The following is a 20,479-nucleotide window of genomic DNA, read 5'->3' on the forward strand; positions in this document are numbered from 1 at the left end:
TACGATTGTCCAGTCTAACAAACTTAACGTTTGAGATGTCTAGTCCTTCATGTGAAGGGTATGTGTTGGATATTCCACATCTTATATAAATAAGATTATAATAGTATATATATATATGTGAGAAGTAATCTTCACCTTATAAGTTGATTTTTTAAGGTACAACAATTTTTTAAAAATTGTTTGCAACTTGAGTATGACTAATAAGATATGGTGTATTAGAAAACAGAGAAACATGCGACAAAGAGAAACTGAAGTATGAATTATTATTAAGAGATTGGCAGTTCTCCATGATGGTTCACATGTTCCAAAATCTAATAAAGGAGATTGCTAAACTGATATTTCATGATTACACATTCCTCCATTTTTCTAAAACTAAGAATAAAGGAAGTCAATGGACTCAAATTCTATATGAACGTTATGACCTTTAAGTGCTTCTCTTTTATTTATAGATAGCAGCATGTACTCTCGTTGAGCCAAAGAAAGCTTCAAAGTTTCTACACCAGTTATGGAATGATAACTACTTGCATAAGGAGGTTGAGCAATCTTATCAATATTTACAGATACTTTAGGAATCAGTTGATATTTGTGTATTGATATTTAATATTTCCACAACTTAATTGTTCGTGCAGATAGTGACAGGTGTTATGGTCGACAAACCATCAAATATTTTTTTGTGGAAAGTTAATCATCCTCTGCTTTGGATAAATGTACTGGATAAGATGTACCATGCTGCCTTAAATTTGAGCATAAGAATGGCTTATGAACAGGAAAATATGAAGAGGTTTGTAATATAAGTTTATAAATTGACCTCCGTCAAATTAAAATAGGTTTGCAAGATTAGCTTATAATATCTTATGCTTGTTGTGCAATCCTCAATGTGGCAAGGATGTGGTTGTGGTTCCCCTTCCTCTAATGGGGTTTTATATGTATATTGATTTGTCATCATCATTGTATGTTTGTTGGTCTTTAATGTCTTGCAAAGAGAAATGCTAGCAAAATACTCTGTTACACACTCTTTCAAACACACATTGCTTGATTAAAATCTATTGGAAAACATAAAATTTATTGGGTCTCATACTGTATTTAATGATTCTCTCTCTTGATTACATTATATTGATTACATTTGTTGCCTTGGGTTTCATTATCTGTGGATTGTTGCATACTAAAATGTTATTGCTAATTGTTTCAGCTTTTAAATGTTCCTAAAGACAAGCTAAAGGAGCCAGGACCACTATAGAAGAAATACAAACGGCTGCAAAATGTCTGGTTGCTCCTAGGAGCATCATTGATGAAACTCGATGATGCTCTCATGCTTTTCCATGACTTCTGAAAACGAACTTTGCGACTTTAATTTAGATTACATTTTTATTATTAGATGAGGAATTAGTATTTTATCATATGCTTGTTAAGAATTGAAAAATAGTTATGTTCTAATTTCAAATATTATTTTATTTAAAGGTGGCAAAATGGGTTCAATCAATGTTCTAGTTTTTTTTTTTTTCAATTTTAAGTTAGTATCCTTCGAACTAAAAGCGTAAATACGATTTTAATCACTTAATTTGAGTCATTTTCTTTTTGTCTCAAATTTAAAGTATTTTTTTATGGCTTAAATATGTTTAAACTACCTCGAATTAGGTTGATTTTCAGATTACTACTTTTAAAAAAAATTGTTTAAATTACCTGACTAATATTTTTTTTTCAAATTAGTACCTGACGTTAGTTTCTTCTGTTAAATGATGACGTGGAAAACAAACTGTCACGTCATCGCCCAACGTTGTATGCCATGTCAGCACACAATGGCCACCTCATTCTCCATGCTTGAGACTTAATAAGAAACTGAAAGAGGGGTCTGAGAACAAATTGAAAATACCCTAAAAGAAGAAGAAGAACTCTCGTGGGTTAAGAAATTGAAAGAGGGGTCTGAGTACGTTTGACTCGACCAAATTGAGGAACTTCTATATCAAATTCATCATCTAATCCATTGGCCCTCTCCTCCTCTGAATCATTCAACCGAACGTTCCTCACAAAGTCATCATCACTTTTACAGAAATTGTCCCCAACAACACCTTCATTGCCACCATCACAAACTACAAACATTTCCACTTCCACATTGTTAGTAATTGCAAAGTTTGCCATGTCTAATGCAACACTATCACAATTAATCTCTTTGAAATCAGAAGGATCAAATTTCCACCACAGCCTAACATAATGTTCTCCATATGCCAAGTCTTCTTTTACAATTCCCACAGCTTCAAAATAGGACCACCTATCCATATCCATATTCTTCACATGCACTGCCTTACTGCCTCCAACATAATGCATCACGGGGTCTAACTCAAAACGACCCTCGTGATAAAGTTTCAAATTGAAACCCATTAACACAACTGCAAAGAAACCAAATCTTTGAGTCAAAAAAACCTTAGCAACAGAACAGTTAAAGGCTATCAAATTGTAAACCTTAATAACATAACCAACCATTTACCTTTAACACAGATGGAGAATGGCAAGGGGCTTCGTCCAAAACAACTTTGGCAGTGCTTCAACAATGACAACTACCTCTATTTATGGCTACAAAATCTCACCTCCACAAATGGTCATCGAAGAACGGTGCTTCAAACTTCTAACCCAAGGAACAAACAACCACGTATAATGCGCGTTTCCAAATTGAAGGAACACAAAAACGGAGCAGCTTCACGAAAAAGGAGAATGAAAACAAAAATCAAAACGAATTACAGCTTCAATATTTTCAAAATAAAAAAGGGACAATTTTCAAACATAAGGTTGAAGATGAATTAGAGAATGGGTTTCTGAGTTCGTAAATTCCCAACATATACGCGAAACTAATTTTTTTAAAAAATTTACAAATCTGACATGGCAATTTACATGGAAAATGAGGTGGCCATTGTGTGCTGACTTGACATACAACGTTGGGCGATGACGTGGCAGTCCATTTGCCATGTCATCATTTAATAGAGGAAACTAATATTAGGTACTAATTTGAAAAAAAAATATTAGTTAGGTAATTTAAACAAAAAAAATTTTAAAAAGTAGTAATATGAAAATCGACCTAATTCCAGGTAGTTTAAACATATTTAAGCCTTTTTTTATTTATGAAATATATAGAAAGCTCTTTTTAGTGCCTCTTCACAGTGGAAGCCAAACAGGAAATAAAATTTGTAACTGATTTTCTATATTAAATCTTAAAGTATGATTTCGTGTTATTTGACATCGTTAGAATCAAGTCAACAAAAAAAATTAAAGCGGTTAATGGGTTTTTAATTTTTTTAATTGACTTGATTCTTTTTATTCAAAGGAAATTGTACTTTTAAATATAAAATAGAAGAAAAAAAAATTGCCAGTCACAAGTCGCCCAAATTGTGATCTCTTATTATGGATTGAGATTTAATTTTAAAAGAGCATTATGCGGATTCCAAGGATTAGAAGAAAAAAAAAACTTCATAAACAAAGGTTCAATAGAAAAATGATTTAAAATACTAAAAGTATATTTAAATATTAAATAAGGTATATGAAATATTTGAATTTTATTTAATATGCCAACAAAAAATTCAGAAATAACAACGAAATTCCACAATAACAGAAATTAGAAAACTTCAGATGCAGTGCAGATCTTCAATCATGCCTTAGAACCTAAGAATCATAGAAGAGAAGAATTGAGAACTATCAGTGCAAGGAGAATTAATCAGAGGGAAAAGAGAAGAAAGAACCAAATCAGAGGGAAACCAGATACCATTTTTCATACTCTATTCAGCTCATAATCCTTCCATTTATTGTTGTGCTTCCTTTCACGAGTATTGTGCCATGTCTCCACTATCTGAGAATCCTTTGCCAAGTGTCCTGGTGCACCAACTAACTCTCCCGCCAATTGTTTCATCTTTATGCATGTTACATTACCCTTTTCATCAACAACAATCTTGTCCTCAAGGTTGAAATGAAGGTAAGAACTTTGAATATCACACAAATTCTCCCAAGTAGCATCTGAAGGATCTGTCACATCCCATTGAACTAATATTTGAGGAATTAAACCATTATTTTGCTGCATCATACAAGCATCCAGCACTGCTACAGGTTGAATTATAGGTCCAAACTCATTGGAAGTTAATGGAAGAGGCAAATATGGCTGGGAATTATTGCCACGAAATTTTGTATCAAGGCAACCAAAGTCACCTTCTGCACCAAAGGACATCCCAAAACTTGGAATATCTTTTCAACCTCGAAAATCCAGTCAGCAGCTCCGTCAGGATTATAAGCCCCATAGAATCTTGGCAAATTCTTCTTCTTTTTCTTCTTCTTCTTCTTCTTCTTCTCCTCCTCCTCCTCCTCCTCCTCCTCCTCAAGATGATGATGATGAAGAAATCCTTCCAGTTCCAAATAATCAAGATGATGACGAAGACGAAGATGAAATTCTCTTTGAACATCAAGATGATGATGAAGAAGAAATCCTTCCAGTTCCAAATAATCCACCATTAGAACCAGTAGCCATATACAACCCACCTCAACACTTTTTAGACTTTCCCAGTGAAATCCAACAACGTGAAATGGTTGTGTATCCACCTGGAACACTCTTTGTTGGCCAACGCTTCCAAACAAAAGAACAAGTACAAGATTCCATTAACAGATTTCACATTGTCAACCATTGCACTTACAAGGTTAAGCACTCAAACACTACTAGGCTTCTTGTGGAATGCGTTTACCACGATTGTGAATGGAGATGTCGTGTTATATTACGCACTAGAGAACAATATTGGGAAATCATGATCCTTAAAGGCCCTCACACATGTGTTTCTTCACTCATCTCCCAAGATCATAATAAATTGGGATCACAAATGATTTCTCAAACCATTCGTGAAATTATTGAGGCTAATACATACCATCATAGCCTACATCAAGTTGACCATGGGTTATACAATTAGTTACAAAAAGGGATGGCTGGCCAAGCAACATGCCATTGAAAACATCTTTGGAAACTGGGAGGAGTCGTCTAACAAGTTACCAGGTATGTTGCAAGCAATGCAAATGTATGTTTCAGGCTTTATTTGGAACTTTAATACGCAACCGGCTTACCAAGGTGGCTTATTGGAAGAGGGGAATGTTATATTCAAAAGGTTATTTTGGACCTTTAAACCATGCATTGATGGTTTTGCCTTCTGCAAACCAATTGTTCAAGTTGATGGAACCTTTTTATGTTGCAAATACAAAGGTACGTTATTGGTCGTAGTTGCGCAAGATGGTCGCAACAACATAATTCCTATTGCATTTGCTGTTGTTGAAGGTGAAACTAGCGATGCATGGTTTTTTTTTTTCTTAAGAACTTAAGGCGATATGTAATACCGCAAGAGGGTTGTGCCTAATTTCTGATTGTCATGAGGCTATTCGAAGTGCATACTCAAGAAATGGAAGTGGTTGGACAAAAAATAATTTTGTCCATGTCTATTGTATTCGACACATTGCACAAAACTTCATGAGACGATTCAAAAATGCAGAACTGAAGAAAGATGTCGTCAACATGGGTAATTTTATCATTACTTTTTTAAAAAAATTTAATAATTAGTTTTCATTATTTAATTATTATTTTTTTCAGCTTATGGGATGACTGAACCTAGATTCTTTTACTATTACAACATAGTAAGATATACTAATGTTGAAGCAGCCCAATGGTTAGACAACATTCCTAGGGAAAAATGCACATTAGCATGGGACAATGGACGACGTTAGGGACACATGACAACAAACCTAGCCGAGTCTATTAATTTTGTATTGAAGAAAACACGAAATCTGCCAATTTGTTCCATGGTAATGGCCACACACACTCGTTGCAACAAGTTTTTCATTCAAAAGGGCAGGGAAGTAGATGCAATGATTAATGCTGGACATGTCTACTTGAAAATTGCAAGTAAAACTATTCAAGATGTACAGTCCAAGGCAAATACTCATAGAGTTATCACCTTTGACAGATCAAGCACTAGATTTCTAGTGGAAGAAATGCAACATCCGAGAGAAGTTCGACCCGCTGGAAGATTCACAGTAAGGCTAGATGAAATATGGTGTGATTGTGGCAAGTTCCAGAAAGTTCATATCCCTTGCTCGCATGTACTCGCTTCATGCTTACATGCACGTCACAACTATCAAACCTACATATCTCCCATTTATACCTTACAACAAGTTGCAAAGGTATACGAAGGACAGTTTGGAGAGCTCCGACATGAAGATTATTGGCCTACTTACACTGGTCTAACTATGTGGCCAAATCCAGAACTCAAGAGGACTTCCAAGGGTAGGCCAAAGTCCAGCAGGATTAGAACAGAGATGGATATTAGAGAACAACATAATCGTGTAAAAAATTGTTCTTATTGTCACTGTGACACCCTCTACCCCGCATATCATAATACAAATAATAAAATTTAAATAACACAGTCTTTCATTTTTTTTTAAATACCAAACATGTTCAGATAGAGAGCACCACATTCATAACTTAAACAAATAACATAATCACAAAAGAAATAAGGATAAGATTTTCAAAATAATTTAACAGAAACAACATACTAATCTAATCCTATCTACGCCCCGATGTCACATGTCCTACCAGAGCAAATCCCAAAATAGAAGTCTAAGCTTCATCACCAACATCCTCAGCCTCATGCTGATAATCACATGTAAGACAGTCAAGGAAAAACGACACAAGAAAAAGGAGTGAGAAACATCTCACTCTGGCTCACAGTGTAGGAATATACACCGGATAGCCAAACACAAACAAAACATATATAACACAGATCAATTAGTAATAATATCACATCTCACTCATTCAAGACATAAAAATATCAATTTATCATATAACATTAAAATGCACATGGATGGACACAGACTACATTTTATCATGCATGTGGCGCCAGTAAAACATCACATGGCATATTGCTGCTAGCAATACACGAAGAGTAGTCTAGAAGCACATGTCGGGTCACACCCTCTGCGCACTCTCACTAGAAGGACATACTACCAGAGTCTCGTCGAGATATCTAAGTCGTGCAAGATACATCCCATGCACACAATGGGCGAGACTGGGACTTCCAAACCGAGCTATCCCCAAGGACTAATCCCCAAAGCTTTTACACTAGGGTGCCTTCTCTGGCGGTGTATTTCATATCGTACCCTTAAAAACATTTATGCACATGATACATGTCAATTAAGACTGTATGCATTCTCATATCACATTATTATCATCACATTTCATCATCACATTTCATCATCACATTTCATCCTCATATTCCATCATCATATTTCATCATCATATTCACATTATCACATTATCACATTATATTCACAATTCTCACAGAACACTTTAATCCATATTAAAACTCATCTATTTGTGAAATTAAACACATATTTACACTTTGAAAACATTAAGGAACACAACAAAGTAATCAGAAGGAAAAATAGAAAACATTCATATTTTGCTCGTTTTCTCATAGGGTTTCCTGTAGGAACCCACAGAGCACTCTAATGCATATAAAAACATATTCATTTTCAAAATTAACCACATACTCATGCATCACATCCAATAAGGAACACAACAAAGCAATTAGAAGGCAAAACAGAAAACATTCATACTTTGCCTGTTTTCTCATAGGTTTCCCGTAGAGACCCATAGAAATCTCAAATCATACAATTACAATTTTAAAACTAAAGTTAATCATTTATTCAAGTAATTTATACAATTAATTACATACAAGAGGAATAATAGATGAAACAGATACAATTGGGGAAAACCCCTCATACATGAGCATACAACAAACACAAGATTGGAGGCCAATCTCACTACCCAACATACATTCCCACACCCAAAGTAAGGTTTCTCACTCCCCCCTTACCTGGATGCGCAGAAGATGAATGGTCTTGGTATGATCTAAGATCGTTCCTCAGTACTCTTCCTTAGAGCTCTTTATTTCTCCTTTTTTTCCCTAACCTCTCAGAACGCAAATGAGGCAGATAGGGTTAACACTACCTGACTCCTTTCTTAAAATTAATCCATTGGACTGGGTCAACCCAACCCATTTTCCTTTTTTTCTAACCCACTTCTCTTTTTCCTCAAAATAATTAAATAAAATAAATACATGTATATTATAAAATATTTTTCCTCTATAATAATAATATATTTCTTACCCAAAATATAATAATATAATTTCAATAACAAAATATCATATAAAATCAACCTTCTCTTAAAACATATAAATATTTATTCAAAAATGCTAATAAAAATACTTATTTAATACTTACAAAATAATTGTCCTAAACAATAATTATTTAAAACGTACAAAATAATATTTCTCTATAATTATTAAAATAATTATGACCAAATACCATATAATAATAAAAATAATAATAATAATAATAATAACCTTTTTGAAAACTGGGGTGTTACAATACTTCCCCCCTTTTAAGAAATTCGTCCTCGAATTTCTGAAATGAAGAGGTTCGACTATTACTCCTTCATTAAAACTCAAGATTCTTCCTAAACATCCTAGGCAAACCCACAACAAAGTCTAGATGCATCATCTCACCTCCAAATAGGGACATTAAAGGCTACAAAAGTCCTAAAAGGCTTCTGATGTTCTATCTTAGACTTATACCATAGTAAACATGAGTACACAAACTTCCTCTACTCCTCTCTTCACCTTAGGCCACCACGCTTCTGCTGCGCCACTCTGATACATCTTAGTAGCTCCTAAATGAATACTAAGAGTACTCTCTTGTCCTTTCTCTAAGATCATCTCCCTTAATTCAGGATTACTAGGTACATAAATTCTATCCTTGAACCCCAAAACACCATCAACTTCCACTCGTAAAGGGCTATCTACACCCCTACCAAACCTTTGCACTTGGTTTACTAAGACAAGATCTAACTCCTAGGCTGCTCTAATCTCATCCATTAATTCACTAGTCACTTTCAACAGACTCAATCCAATGCTTTTAAGGGTGAGCTCACACATGACACTTAAGTCTCTAACCTCTTTAATCAAATTTGACTTTTAAATCATCAAAGAAGATATGGGAATGGTCATTTTACTCAAAACATCAACCACCATATTGGCTTTACCTAGATAACAACTAAGATTAAAATCCTACTCCTTAAGAAACTTCAACTATTTCCTTTTTCTCATAATCAACTCCTTTGGTCAAAAGATATTTAAGGCTCTTATGATCACTAAATACCTCAAGCTTAGAATCATGTAGGTAATGTCTCCGAATCTTCATGTAAATATCATAACCGCTAACCCAAGATCATGGGTAAGGTAATTCCTCTCATAAATTTTCAATTGCCTAAAACATAAGCTACTACGTTTCCTTCTTGCATCAACACTCCATCAAAATCCATCTTTAGAAGCATCACTATATACCACGAAAGGCTTACTAAAATCCAGTAATATTAACACTAGTCAATCTAGTTAAGGGTAGGACTATCTTATAAAATTTCCCAATGAACCTCCTATATTAATCAACTAACCCAAGAAAACTCATAATCCTCACTAACTGACTTAAGTATCTCCCACTTAACCATAACTTTTACCTTAGATAGATCTATGTTATACCTCCGCTAGAAATTACTAGACCTAGAAAACCCACGTCATACAATCAAAAATCATACTTAGATAACTTAGTATAAAGCTATCTTGGATATATCCTCATCCTCAACTCCAATATGATGATATCACTCCCTAAGGTCAATCTTACTAAACACACAAACAACCACTAAATAATCCATAAGGTCATCTATCCTCGTATCAACATACATGCATATCAAATCATATTAGAATACCTACTTCAAACAATCGATATATATCATTCCTAAGCATGTACGAATCAATCACCATTTACTCCATATAGCATGTACATGAACCAACTTTACCAAATAACATCATAGAACCTTAAAAAACCTCTCAATCCACCTAACATCTCAGAATCATGATAAAAATCAATTTTTATCCTTGCATTGCCTAACGATTCAAAAATATCATATGACACAATACATATCCCTTCAACAACAATCAAAGAAAATGATACCTAGAGAGTTATACTCATCCAAATGATCTCAAACCTATCTCAAAAGAAATCTAAGAGAATAAGATACAACTCGTATGAAGACATAAGATTCTGAAAAGATCACCTTCTTACCTAAAAATTTAAAAAACCGCAGCAGATATGTTCAGCACTTACAGCTAGACCTTTAATCACCAAAGTAGCTATAACTGGAGTTATAGACCTCCGTTTTACCTGATTCTAGTTCCATTGGAAAGATAACGTCTAAGGCTACACCTTTTGTGAAGACCATAAAATCTAAATCTGTCAATACGGTACTCATACTGGCACAACAAAACTGCAGCGAAAATATCCTCTACACCAAACAGCAATAGTGTATCAATATATCTAAGGCCACAAAAATACCTCAACCCTTCCAAACTCACACCTCAACTTCATATTCAAGCTTCCCACTACAATCCTAAACCAAAACAACTCACATATTTAGCACAACAGACTTAGAAAATAAAACTCACATGCTACCTAAACCATAAACGGTTAACATGTCAGCACCAACACTCAAGGGAATTACCAACATTTCAATCTCTCATCAAGGATACCAAAACTCCAATTCTCAAAAACAACCTCCTTGGATTCTATCGCTACAACTATAGATTCCAGAAACTCCATTAATTGTAAACTCTCGACAAATCAATCACTACAAGAAAAATCAGCATTATCTACGGAAAAAATCCGTAGATAATGATGAAAATCCGTAGATAACTGATAATTATCTATGGAAAAAAATCCATAGGTAATAAGGTTGTAGATAACGTTATCTACGGATTTTATCTACGGATATAGAATTTATCTACGGATGAATTTATCTACGAAAATTTCCATAGATAAGTTACCTACGGATCTCTAGAGTTGCCACAAACCTAACCATCTCTAGAGTTGTCAAGTTAGCATTTTGTTATGGAAGAAAGAAAGTCATCTCACCTCAAGGTCTGGACATCGATAGAACAGTGGATCTCGCGAATCAACAACCATAACAAGCTGGTAAAAAAGCATGAGAAGATCATCAACTTTAAGATTTCATGCACTTAAGAAAAGAACACAACAAATATTAGATAAAAATAAAAAATAAAAAACTACCTTGCGGATATTTCTATATGATTGCATACAAAACCATTACTGATAAAAAAAATATTAATTATCCAAATTTTTACGTAACATACAAGCCTTTTAAATTACAGAAAATATTGACAAGGTGAAAAGAATGAATGTACATCTGGGGAGGAGTAAAGAGTATGCAACTATCCATGATCCCAAGTTCTCTACTAGAGCATCTCAAAGTTGAAAAATAACATTGTTTTTAGGATTAGTATCACTTTTCAGTTTGCAGCTAATGATGCAGGTCCAACTTGTTTGGCCTTTTTCCTTTATTTTTATTTGAATAACAAGCCAAATTAAAAAAGGGCAGCTAATAATCTAATCAATGTGATCAATACAGTGAAACAGGAAATAATAACAAAAAATTGCACAGTATTATGGAATTGTTTCTGTATCTATCAACATACTAGTAACAACCATCTAAAATGGAAAAGGGGAGCTCCATTATATTTAAACATTACGAAATACTGCATTTTTTTTTCCGGTAAATGACTCTAGGGAAGTGAGACTGAACTCACAGTAAGAAAAACAAGACCGTGAAAGAATAGAAGCATATTTGCTTCAACAACATGAAAGACAAATCTACAATCTACCCTGAGAAATATAGCATGGGTAAGTAGATGCAGTTGCTTGGCAATCATATTCATCAAAAGGAGAACCACGCCCGTATCTTCACTGATTTCAGTCCCAATAACTAATATAAGAGAATTGTAGTAACTTAAAAAGACAACAACCAATTTTTTTAAAATCAAAACCTTTATCAACCTATATAACTTCAAAGATGAAACCAACTTACCAGATCACTTCGCTCAACAACCCGCCAGAGCTGTCTCCAAATGTCAAGATTCTTCTCAAACGGAGTAAGTACAAGCTTCTTATTCTCCTCAAGCCTGAAACACCACCACACCACCAACATAAACTAAACCCATCCACAAATCCTTTACTTGAGCAAACAGTCAAACTAGCCCCTCAATTAATGTCAGACATATTAAACACGACAAAAATCACATAGGCAATCGTCAAGCTAGTCCCTAAGCGCGCGTTCATTGAAGAACCTAAACCCTAACAATCAGATTGCAGAGAACTAACCTCGCTAAGCTGTGGCGCCAAATCAGAAAAGCCTGCGTTTCGCTGTCATGAAGCTCGTCGGTGGACATGTGGGGGGTCCACGGCGGGCGGCGGAGGACTCGGAGGCTGGCGGCGTGGAGCGCCTCCTCTCGCTTCTGCTGCTTCCTCGTTTCCTCCAGCGTCGCTTCGATGGGAATGAAGGTAGAGTCCCTACAATGAGAGAACGATAAACAATTTTTAGTTTATGAATTATCAAATAGTAAAAGCTTATGTGATTGGTAGAAAGAATGGGGAGACAAATTTATAATGATAGGCTTAGTTGAGAGGAAAACTAGTTTAGAGGAATAGTTGGAATAGATTTGAGTAGTCGAAATGGCTTACTTGTTGCTTGGTACAAATGTTGAGTACATGGCCTATTTATAGGCCTCAAGACATCATTCATGTTTTATGTAGAAAACTCTAGAGATATCTATTTCTAGAGTTTTCTATCTATATATAATTATCTACATGATTCTAGAATTTGTATCTAGTAATTACTAACATACCTATGTATTTTTCTATAATAATCTAGATTATTCTATAAGTTTGTATCATATTTTAACTCTCCTCCTTGATACAAATTTCTCTAACTCCTATCATAGTGCGAAACTGTTCGAATCTTGCTCTCGGTAGTGCCTTTGTGAATATGTCAGCAACTTGCTCTTCGGTCTTGCAATACTCCATCTTGATTTCTTTAGTTGTTTTTGCTTCTCTGATGAAGTGATATTTAATTGCAATGTGTTTTGTCCTACTGTGATGTACTGGATTTTTTGTCATTGCGATTGTTGATTTATTGTCGCAGTAGATTGTAGTAGGCCCATCTTGTTGTTGTCCCATTTCTGCAAGTATTCTTAATAGCCAAATTGCTTGACTTGTAGCTTCAGCCGCTGCAACATATTCTGCCTCTACAGTTGATTGTGCAACTATTGCTTGCTTTTTTTATGCCCAAGAAAATATTCCGGATCCAAGTGACAAGGCATAACCAGAGGTTCTCTTCATGTCATCTACCGATCCTGCCCAATCACTATCGGTGTATCCGAGCAAACTTGAGTTGGTCATTGTTTTGTACCAAATACCAAACTCCTTCGTGCCTTGTAGGTATCTTAGAATTCTTTTAGCTGCTCCAAAGTGAATTTGGCTTGGTTTTTGCATAAACCTTTATAAAAGGCTTACAACATACATTATGTCTGGTCGTGTGGCCGTTGAATATAGTAAGCTTCCAATCAAACTTCTATAACGAGATGCATCAGCATCTAGTTCTCCATCATCTTTCTGTAGCTTCGCCGGGCGTGGCTCTATTTTGCTATGAAAAGTTATAATATGTTGTAATGATGAAAAGGAGTTCAAACATGTGGTATGAGTTGTTATCATGTGTTGAATATGTTGTGTGTTGTTGTAGTTGTTTATATGATGTGTGTTAATTTATTATGAATTGAAAAGATGTATGTTGTAATTGTAACACCCTAAATTTTTCTACTAATACTACGAATAATTATTATTTATTTTTGTATTGATGAAAATTATTTCCTTATTATTTTGATTAATTAAATGGGTTTGATTAAATTTTTAAAGGTTTTTAATAATAATCATTTATGAAAATTATTTTTGTATAATATTATTAATTATGATATTTTTTTATAATTATTATTTGAAGAAAATCATGTTTTAAATTATATTGATATTTTATTTTAATTTGATATATATATATATATATATGTTATTTATTTATTTATTAATTAGCAATTCTGGATTTTCATAGCTCCGGAACAGGCCGTTCCATGGTTTTAAAGAACAAGGTTTTTACTCAGAATGGGTCGTTCTGTTTTTGGAACGGGCTGTTCTATTTTTGGAACAGGTTGTTCTGGGAGACGCTTTTGTACATGTTCTATGTGCCCAGAACGGGCCATTCTGGATTCGGAACGGGTCGTTCTGCCCGCGGCCTGATGCCTATAAATAGAGCGTTTTGCACTCTCTAAAACTCATTTTTTTTTCATTTTCTAATATTTTTCCTCCTTCCTCTCTGAAGACGAAAAGGAACCTAGAGGGGCGACTAACAAGATTCGGCTCCTGCTTATCGAGGTAAGGGGAGAGTGAGACACCTCGCTCTGGGTGTGGGATTGTATGCTGGGTAGTGGGATTGGTCCCCAATCCTGTGTTTGTTGTATGTCATATTTTTTTTGTATATTCCAATTACTTAACTAATATGCGTGTATGAATAGAAACTTTATTTAGGCTATGATTGTGAAATTTGATACTTCTATGAGTTCCTACGGGAAACCCTAAGGGAGTGCATTGGTGCTTATATGAGTAATTATTTGAAACTATTAAAATATTTTAATTAAATTATTTTATTTATTTATTTTGATATATAATGATTCTTTTTCTTTCATTTTTGATATTTTTTATATATTTATTTTTGTAGTTTATATTTAGTAGCAATTTATTTACTAATTTTTTCTTTCATTTTGGTACACATTTTCATATAATATGTTTTATATTACTTTATTTTATTTTTATTATTAACATTTTTATATATAAAAAAATATTTTGAAAAAGTTTTGGATGAGAGATTGTAACATCTCAAGTTTTCTAAATTATTAATAGGATATTTTAATTAAATAAATAGGTTTTATAATTATATTAAAGATTTTTTTAAATGGCTATGATTACTTTTATTAATTAAAGAAAGATTTATAAAGTTATTTGTTATTATTAGGTATATTATTATATTTTATCTAACATATTTTGATTAGATATTATGACTTGATTATTTTATAGATTTTAAAAATAAGAATGTTTTAAGATAAGAAAAATAAAGATTTTAAAATTATATTATTTGAAGAGATATTTTCCTATGTATTTAAAGAAAAATAAAGACTTTAAAATTATTTATTTGAAAAGATATTGTCTTATATATTTAAAGGAAAATAAAGATCTTGAAATTATTTGTTTGAAGAGATATTATCTTGTGTATTTATATATAATATTTTGAATGGATTAATTGGGTTAGTATTATATTCTGAGTGATATTTTGAAATAATAATAGTTATTATTTACTTATTTTCAAAATAGTGAGAAATAATTAATTAGGATAATAATATATTTTGAGAGATATTTTAAGATAATAGTTTATTATCTATTATTTCAAAGATATATTTAATTTTTTTTGATAAATTATAAATGTCATGGTAGAGTTAGGGTTACTTCACTTTACATTATCATTAACTTGTGTGTGTTGCCTATGGAGAATAGGAAGAAGAGACAGAACTCATAGGAGAACATCTCGGAGATTCATGTATTTCATCAAGCTTTCATCGAGGTAAGAAGGAAGTGAGTAGTCTCACTTTGGTCGTGGGTTATATGTTGAGTAATGTTATTGACTCCAATCCTTTCTCTATTTCTTGTATTGTATGAAGGGGGTTTTTCCAATGAATTGCATTGTGTTTTTTTTTGTCTTCTATAGGACTTTTTGTTGTTCTATTTGATATTGTATAGTTGTATATGTCTCCCATTTCATGATTGGACCTATAATTGTAAAGTTTAGATTATTTGTGGGTTCCTGTGGAAACCCTAAATGGTTATTGTGTGAGTAGTTAATAGGAATATGTAATTAGAACATGAAATTGATGTTCGATTTGAATAATTGTTGATATAATAGAGTAGTAGTAAGCTTTAATTGTGATTTTTACGGATTGGATTGGAAGAGAGAGTTTGACATGAGTTGTGTCAGATTCTGAAAATTCTAGTATAAACATACATTGGTATTTATCTAATTTATTAACTAATGAAATTGAGTTCTGATTGTTGAGTTAGAAAATAGACATTTAGAGATATAATTTAGAATCAAAAATCACTTAAAAATGTTAAGCAATTTATGTGAGTTAAAAGATAAACCTTTTATTTTGTAGGCAAAATGAAATATGTGTATGTTGTAAGTCTTTCAAATAGACTTAAATGACAAATTAAGTTTTATAATCTATATAAAAGTTGTAGCTTTAGATGTTAGATTTCAAATAACATTAGAATCACTTAAAAAGGAGGTATAGAACTAAAATTATGATCAAATTAGTGAATGGAGGTCAAATTGTCAAGTTTAGGTTGAAACGTGATAGGAATTAGAGATAATTGTCTTATCTTTCTAATAAAATTCTTTTGGTAAGGATATGAAAGATTACAAAAATGGTCACATGAGAATTGAACATAAGTCCTCGTGTTTCTAACTATCCCAACCCTTCCCCACCCAACCACTAAACTAATCCTTGTGGTTATCTCTTTCTAATAAAATTAAAATCAACTTAATTATATATATATATATATATATATATATATATATATATATTTAGATGGGACATTTGGATCACACCATGTATTAGAAGGTTAAGTTGTGAAAATGTAGTTTGTAAGAAGGATGATGAATACCTTTATCTTTTAAATGTTTGATTTTATGAATGATTTGACATATTTATATCAATATTTTGGAATAATGAATTATGAAATATGGTAGAAAATAATTGTTAATAGGTTATGATGTAAGTTAATTGTTAATGATTTGAGATGTCCTAATGATAATGACATCTAAGGACTTCATGTATGACAGTGATGAAGTTGCTAAAGTGGTTTAATTTTAGTTCCTTCATAATTTAATATTTATGATAAATGTAATTCATTCTACCTGTATGATTTTGAATTTATCTATTGTATTTGAGGTTATTCAATTCAGGAGGGATCCATTCAATAACTCATGATCTATATCAAATCTCAACGATCCAATCATTGAATTTAAAGTTCTTAATACACAGATCAAATTTGCAAATTTTTAAAAAATTTGAAAACCATTTCATACTTTAGTTGGATCGTTGAGATTTGATATAGAGTATGAGTTATTGAATAGAGTAAGTATAAGTAGACTTACTCTTGGAGTAAACGGATCATTCCTCTATTCAATTATTCAATATATTATGTGTTATAATGCGGGGGTAGTTAATGTTACAGAGAATGTTGGAACTTTTGGGAGGAAGGAAGTTTTTGTGGAGCTTCTTCCCTTTATATTATTAATAGTTTATTATCTATTATTTCAAAGACATATTTAATTGATTTTGATAAATTATAAATGTGATAGTAGAGTTAGGGTTACCTCACTTTATATTATGATTAACTCGTGTGTGTTGCCTATGGTGAATAGGAAGGAAAGACAAAGCTCATAGGAGAACATCTCGGAGATTTATGCCTTTCATCAGGCATCCATCGAGGTAAGAGGGGAGTGAGTAGTCTCACTTTGGTCATGGAATGTATGTTGAGTAGTGGGATTGACCCTAATCCCTTCTCTATTTCTTGTATTGAATGAAAAGGGTTTTCCCAATTGATTGCATTGTGTTTTTTTTGTCTTTTATAGGATTTTTTTATTGTTCTATTTGTTATTATGTAGTTGTATATGTCTCCCATTTCATGATTGAACTTATAATTGTAAAGTTTAGATTGTTTGTGGGTTTCGTGGAAACCCTAAATGGTTATTGCGTGAGTAGTTAATAGAAATATGTAATTAGAACATGAAATTGATGTTGGATTTGAATAATTGATGATATAATAGATTAATATTAAGCTTTAATCATGATTTTTACCGGTTGGATTGAGAGAGAGAGTTTGGATATAAGTTGTGTCAGATTCTAAAAATTCTAGTATGAACATACCTTGGTATTTATCTGATATCCCGATTAATAAAATTGAATTTTAATTATTGAATTACAAAGTAGACATTTAGAGTTATAGCTTACACTCCAAAATCACATAAAAATGTTAAACAAGTTATGTGAGTTAAAAGATAAATCTCTTATTTTATGTGTGAAATGAAATATGTGTATGTTATAAGCCTTTCAAATAGACTTAAATGAAATAATTAGGTTTTATAATATTTATAAAAGTTGTAGCTTTAGATGTTAGATTTCAAATGTCATTGGAATTACTTAAAAAAGAGGTCTAGAACTCAAATTATGATCAAATTAGTAAATAAAAATCAAATTGTTAAGTTTAGGTTAAAACATTAGAATTTTGTATTTTTTTGAATGACATAATTAGCTCTTAAAATTAACATAAAAATTAGAGATAATGATATTATCTTTCTAATAAAATTAAGATCAACTTGATATTCAATATATATCATATGATGTATTCAATATATATCATGTGGGCAATGTTGGAACTTTTGGAGGAAAAGATGTTCTTTTTTCCCTTTATATTATTATCTATACTAATCTATAAAAAGAATATATTTTTGACTAACCACTTTAATCTTTACTTTTTTTAATCATTATACCCTTTTATTTTAAAAAATTAAAAAAAATATTTTTTAATTAAATTTAAGAATTTAAAATTAATAAATTAATTATAATACCAATTAATTTAATATATTTTTCTTATTTTATTTTTATTTTTATTTTATTTTTAATAAAGGCATGATGAAGTGTCACCTACTAGTTAATAGATAACAGCAGTTGAGGAATTTTTATTCACCCAGCTTAGTCACCGGTTCTCTCGTTACTTCTCGTTAACGCCGCCGCCGTTTTCATGTCTCCGTCCCTGTTGCGCTCCATTCTCCTTTGTCAATTTCAGGTATACTCATTTTCTCTCTTATTCTACTCTACATTATATTTCCCTTGCTTCAATTCATTCACCTTCTAACGTGCTCCTTACGTCATAAATGTTGTTTCCAAATACCAAAGAAAAAACACACATTTAATCCTCTTTTATTTTTACCCATCTTTCTCTTTCACAGGCTTCTTCGCCGTTTTCTCTCTGAAGAAAATGGTGACACAGTACGACATCAAATTCGCCGTTCACCTCATCAACAACCACTTCGGCAATGTCGTCTCTGTATGTAACTCATTTTTCTCTCTTCACAGATTTTAATTCAATTCAGTTCATTAACATTCAGTTTTTTCATGTGTGTGTAGAAAGTATGCGAAAACCTATTTAACCATGGACCCCTTACGTTGGATCAGTTGATTCACTACATGGAACTTACTAAGGAGCAAGTCAAGAACTCTTTACTCGTTTTGGTTCAACAAAACTATGCCTAACCATTTGTTCCTGATGGTATTACTAGTACTATTATGGCCTAAACCTGTATTTAGTCCCTTATGTAAATTTGTTTTTGTTTCTCAAATTTAAAATGGATTTTTTTAGTCCATGCTGGTAGTGTATTTGTCAAATAAATCTCATATACTATTGAATTTGTTGCACAATATTAACTTATCAATATCTGTACTAGCGAAAACATTATGTTAAACTCAATTGACACTCTATAACCATCTCAATTTTTCATGTTGGTAATGTTTCTAGTTGTCCTAAAACATGATTTTTTGATAGTACAGAGACTAAAGAGATCAATTTTAAATTTAAAAGACTAAAAATGTATTTAAGCCTAATAATATTTTCTCTAATTTCCTTTTTTGTATTATTTCTTTTATAATTATCTATTTGTAATGAGCATCATTTTTTATAGATTAATGTAATGTTTGTGATGAAATACAGCTTCATTGGTTGATAAAATGACTCGATGTTCTGAATAATTGTAAATGTAGATGATGATGTAAACAATTTGAAAGTTAGAACACAGTACGTGGCATTGTTTGATAACATAATCCACCGATTGAGATTTCCCAAATTCTTGGAGACTGTGTCGCAAAGGCTTGATGAAGAAGTTAGCTTGATCTGATCCTTATGTTTCTCATTTCAAGCTTTTTGATTTATGTATGGCTTAAAATGCTAATAGCGTTTTCCACTTGGTTTTGCAGTGTGCGGAGCTTCTTGATGGATTACTTCGTGATGGCAGGCTTACCCTGAAACAAATGGTTGACAGAGCAAGTCAAGGAAAAGGTTGGTTAGTTATGATGCGTGATACATATTAAATATTTTTTTTCCAGTACGGATTAGTTTAATTCTGAAAAATGGTTTGTTTTACACAAATTGACAAATATTATTTTTAAGACTTGTGCAACATACCAACTAAATCATACGTGATTTAATCATAATTTATTTGTGGTTTAATCATAATTTTTGGAGTGGGTTAAGGTACATGTATTAGTTGTGGTTTGCTTTGGGTTGGGTTATAGGAATGGTACAACATACACAACTTAGCTAAATTTGTGGTACATAAGGAAAGGAGTTAGTT

At 32.4% G+C, this 20,479-nt stretch overlaps 2 protein-coding genes and 1 long non-coding RNA gene across 3 annotated transcripts; all 3 read left to right on the forward strand.

Moving 5' to 3' along the window:
• The first annotated feature begins 4,914 nt into the window (after positions 1-4,914).
• On the forward strand, positions 4,915-5,733 carry LOC145954684 (uncharacterized). The gene is made up of 2 exons (XM_083069368.1): positions 4,915-5,290; positions 5,600-5,733. The coding sequence occupies exons 1-2, from the start codon at positions 4,915-4,917 to the stop codon at positions 5,731-5,733; spliced, it is 510 nt and encodes a 169-aa protein (XP_082925494.1).
• Positions 5,734-5,814: 81 nt separating this feature from the next.
• On the forward strand, positions 5,815-7,663 carry LOC145954685 (uncharacterized). Its single transcript, XM_083069370.1, has 2 exons — positions 5,815-6,351; positions 7,643-7,663. The coding sequence occupies exons 1-2, from the start codon at positions 5,815-5,817 to the stop codon at positions 7,661-7,663; spliced, it is 558 nt and encodes a 185-aa protein (XP_082925496.1).
• An 11,602-nt stretch (positions 7,664-19,265) lies between these two features.
• On the forward strand, positions 19,266-20,184 carry LOC145955242 (uncharacterized). Its single transcript, XR_014431882.1, has 3 exons — positions 19,266-19,401; positions 19,890-20,008; positions 20,103-20,184. It is a non-coding gene; the product is annotated as an uncharacterized LOC145955242 (long non-coding RNA).
• The last annotated feature ends 295 nt before the right edge of the window (positions 20,185-20,479 follow it).

The sequence above is a fragment of the Cajanus cajan genome, chromosome 2, assembly GCF_000230855.2.
Source record: "Cajanus cajan strain Asha chromosome 2, NIPB_CcT2T_4, whole genome shotgun sequence".
NCBI classification, from domain to species: domain Eukaryota; kingdom Viridiplantae; phylum Streptophyta; class Magnoliopsida; order Fabales; family Fabaceae; genus Cajanus; species Cajanus cajan.

Bases quoted from the DNA above. Each gene is read 5' to 3' on its own strand.
- LOC145954684 (XM_083069368.1), top strand. From the start codon at position 4,915: ATGGGTTATACAATTAGTTACAAAAAGGGATGGCTGGCCAAGCAACAT. The intron at 5,291-5,599 runs GTGAAACTAGCG...TATTTTTTTCAG, and splicing joins TGCATTTGCTGTTGTTGAAG to CTTATGGGATGACTGAACCT.
- LOC145954685 (XM_083069370.1), top strand. From the start codon at position 5,815: ATGGCCACACACACTCGTTGCAACAAGTTTTTCATTCAAAAGGGCAGG. The intron at 6,352-7,642 runs GTAAAAAATTGT...GTTTTCTCATAG, and splicing joins TTAGAGAACAACATAATCGT to GTTTCCCGTAGAGACCCATA.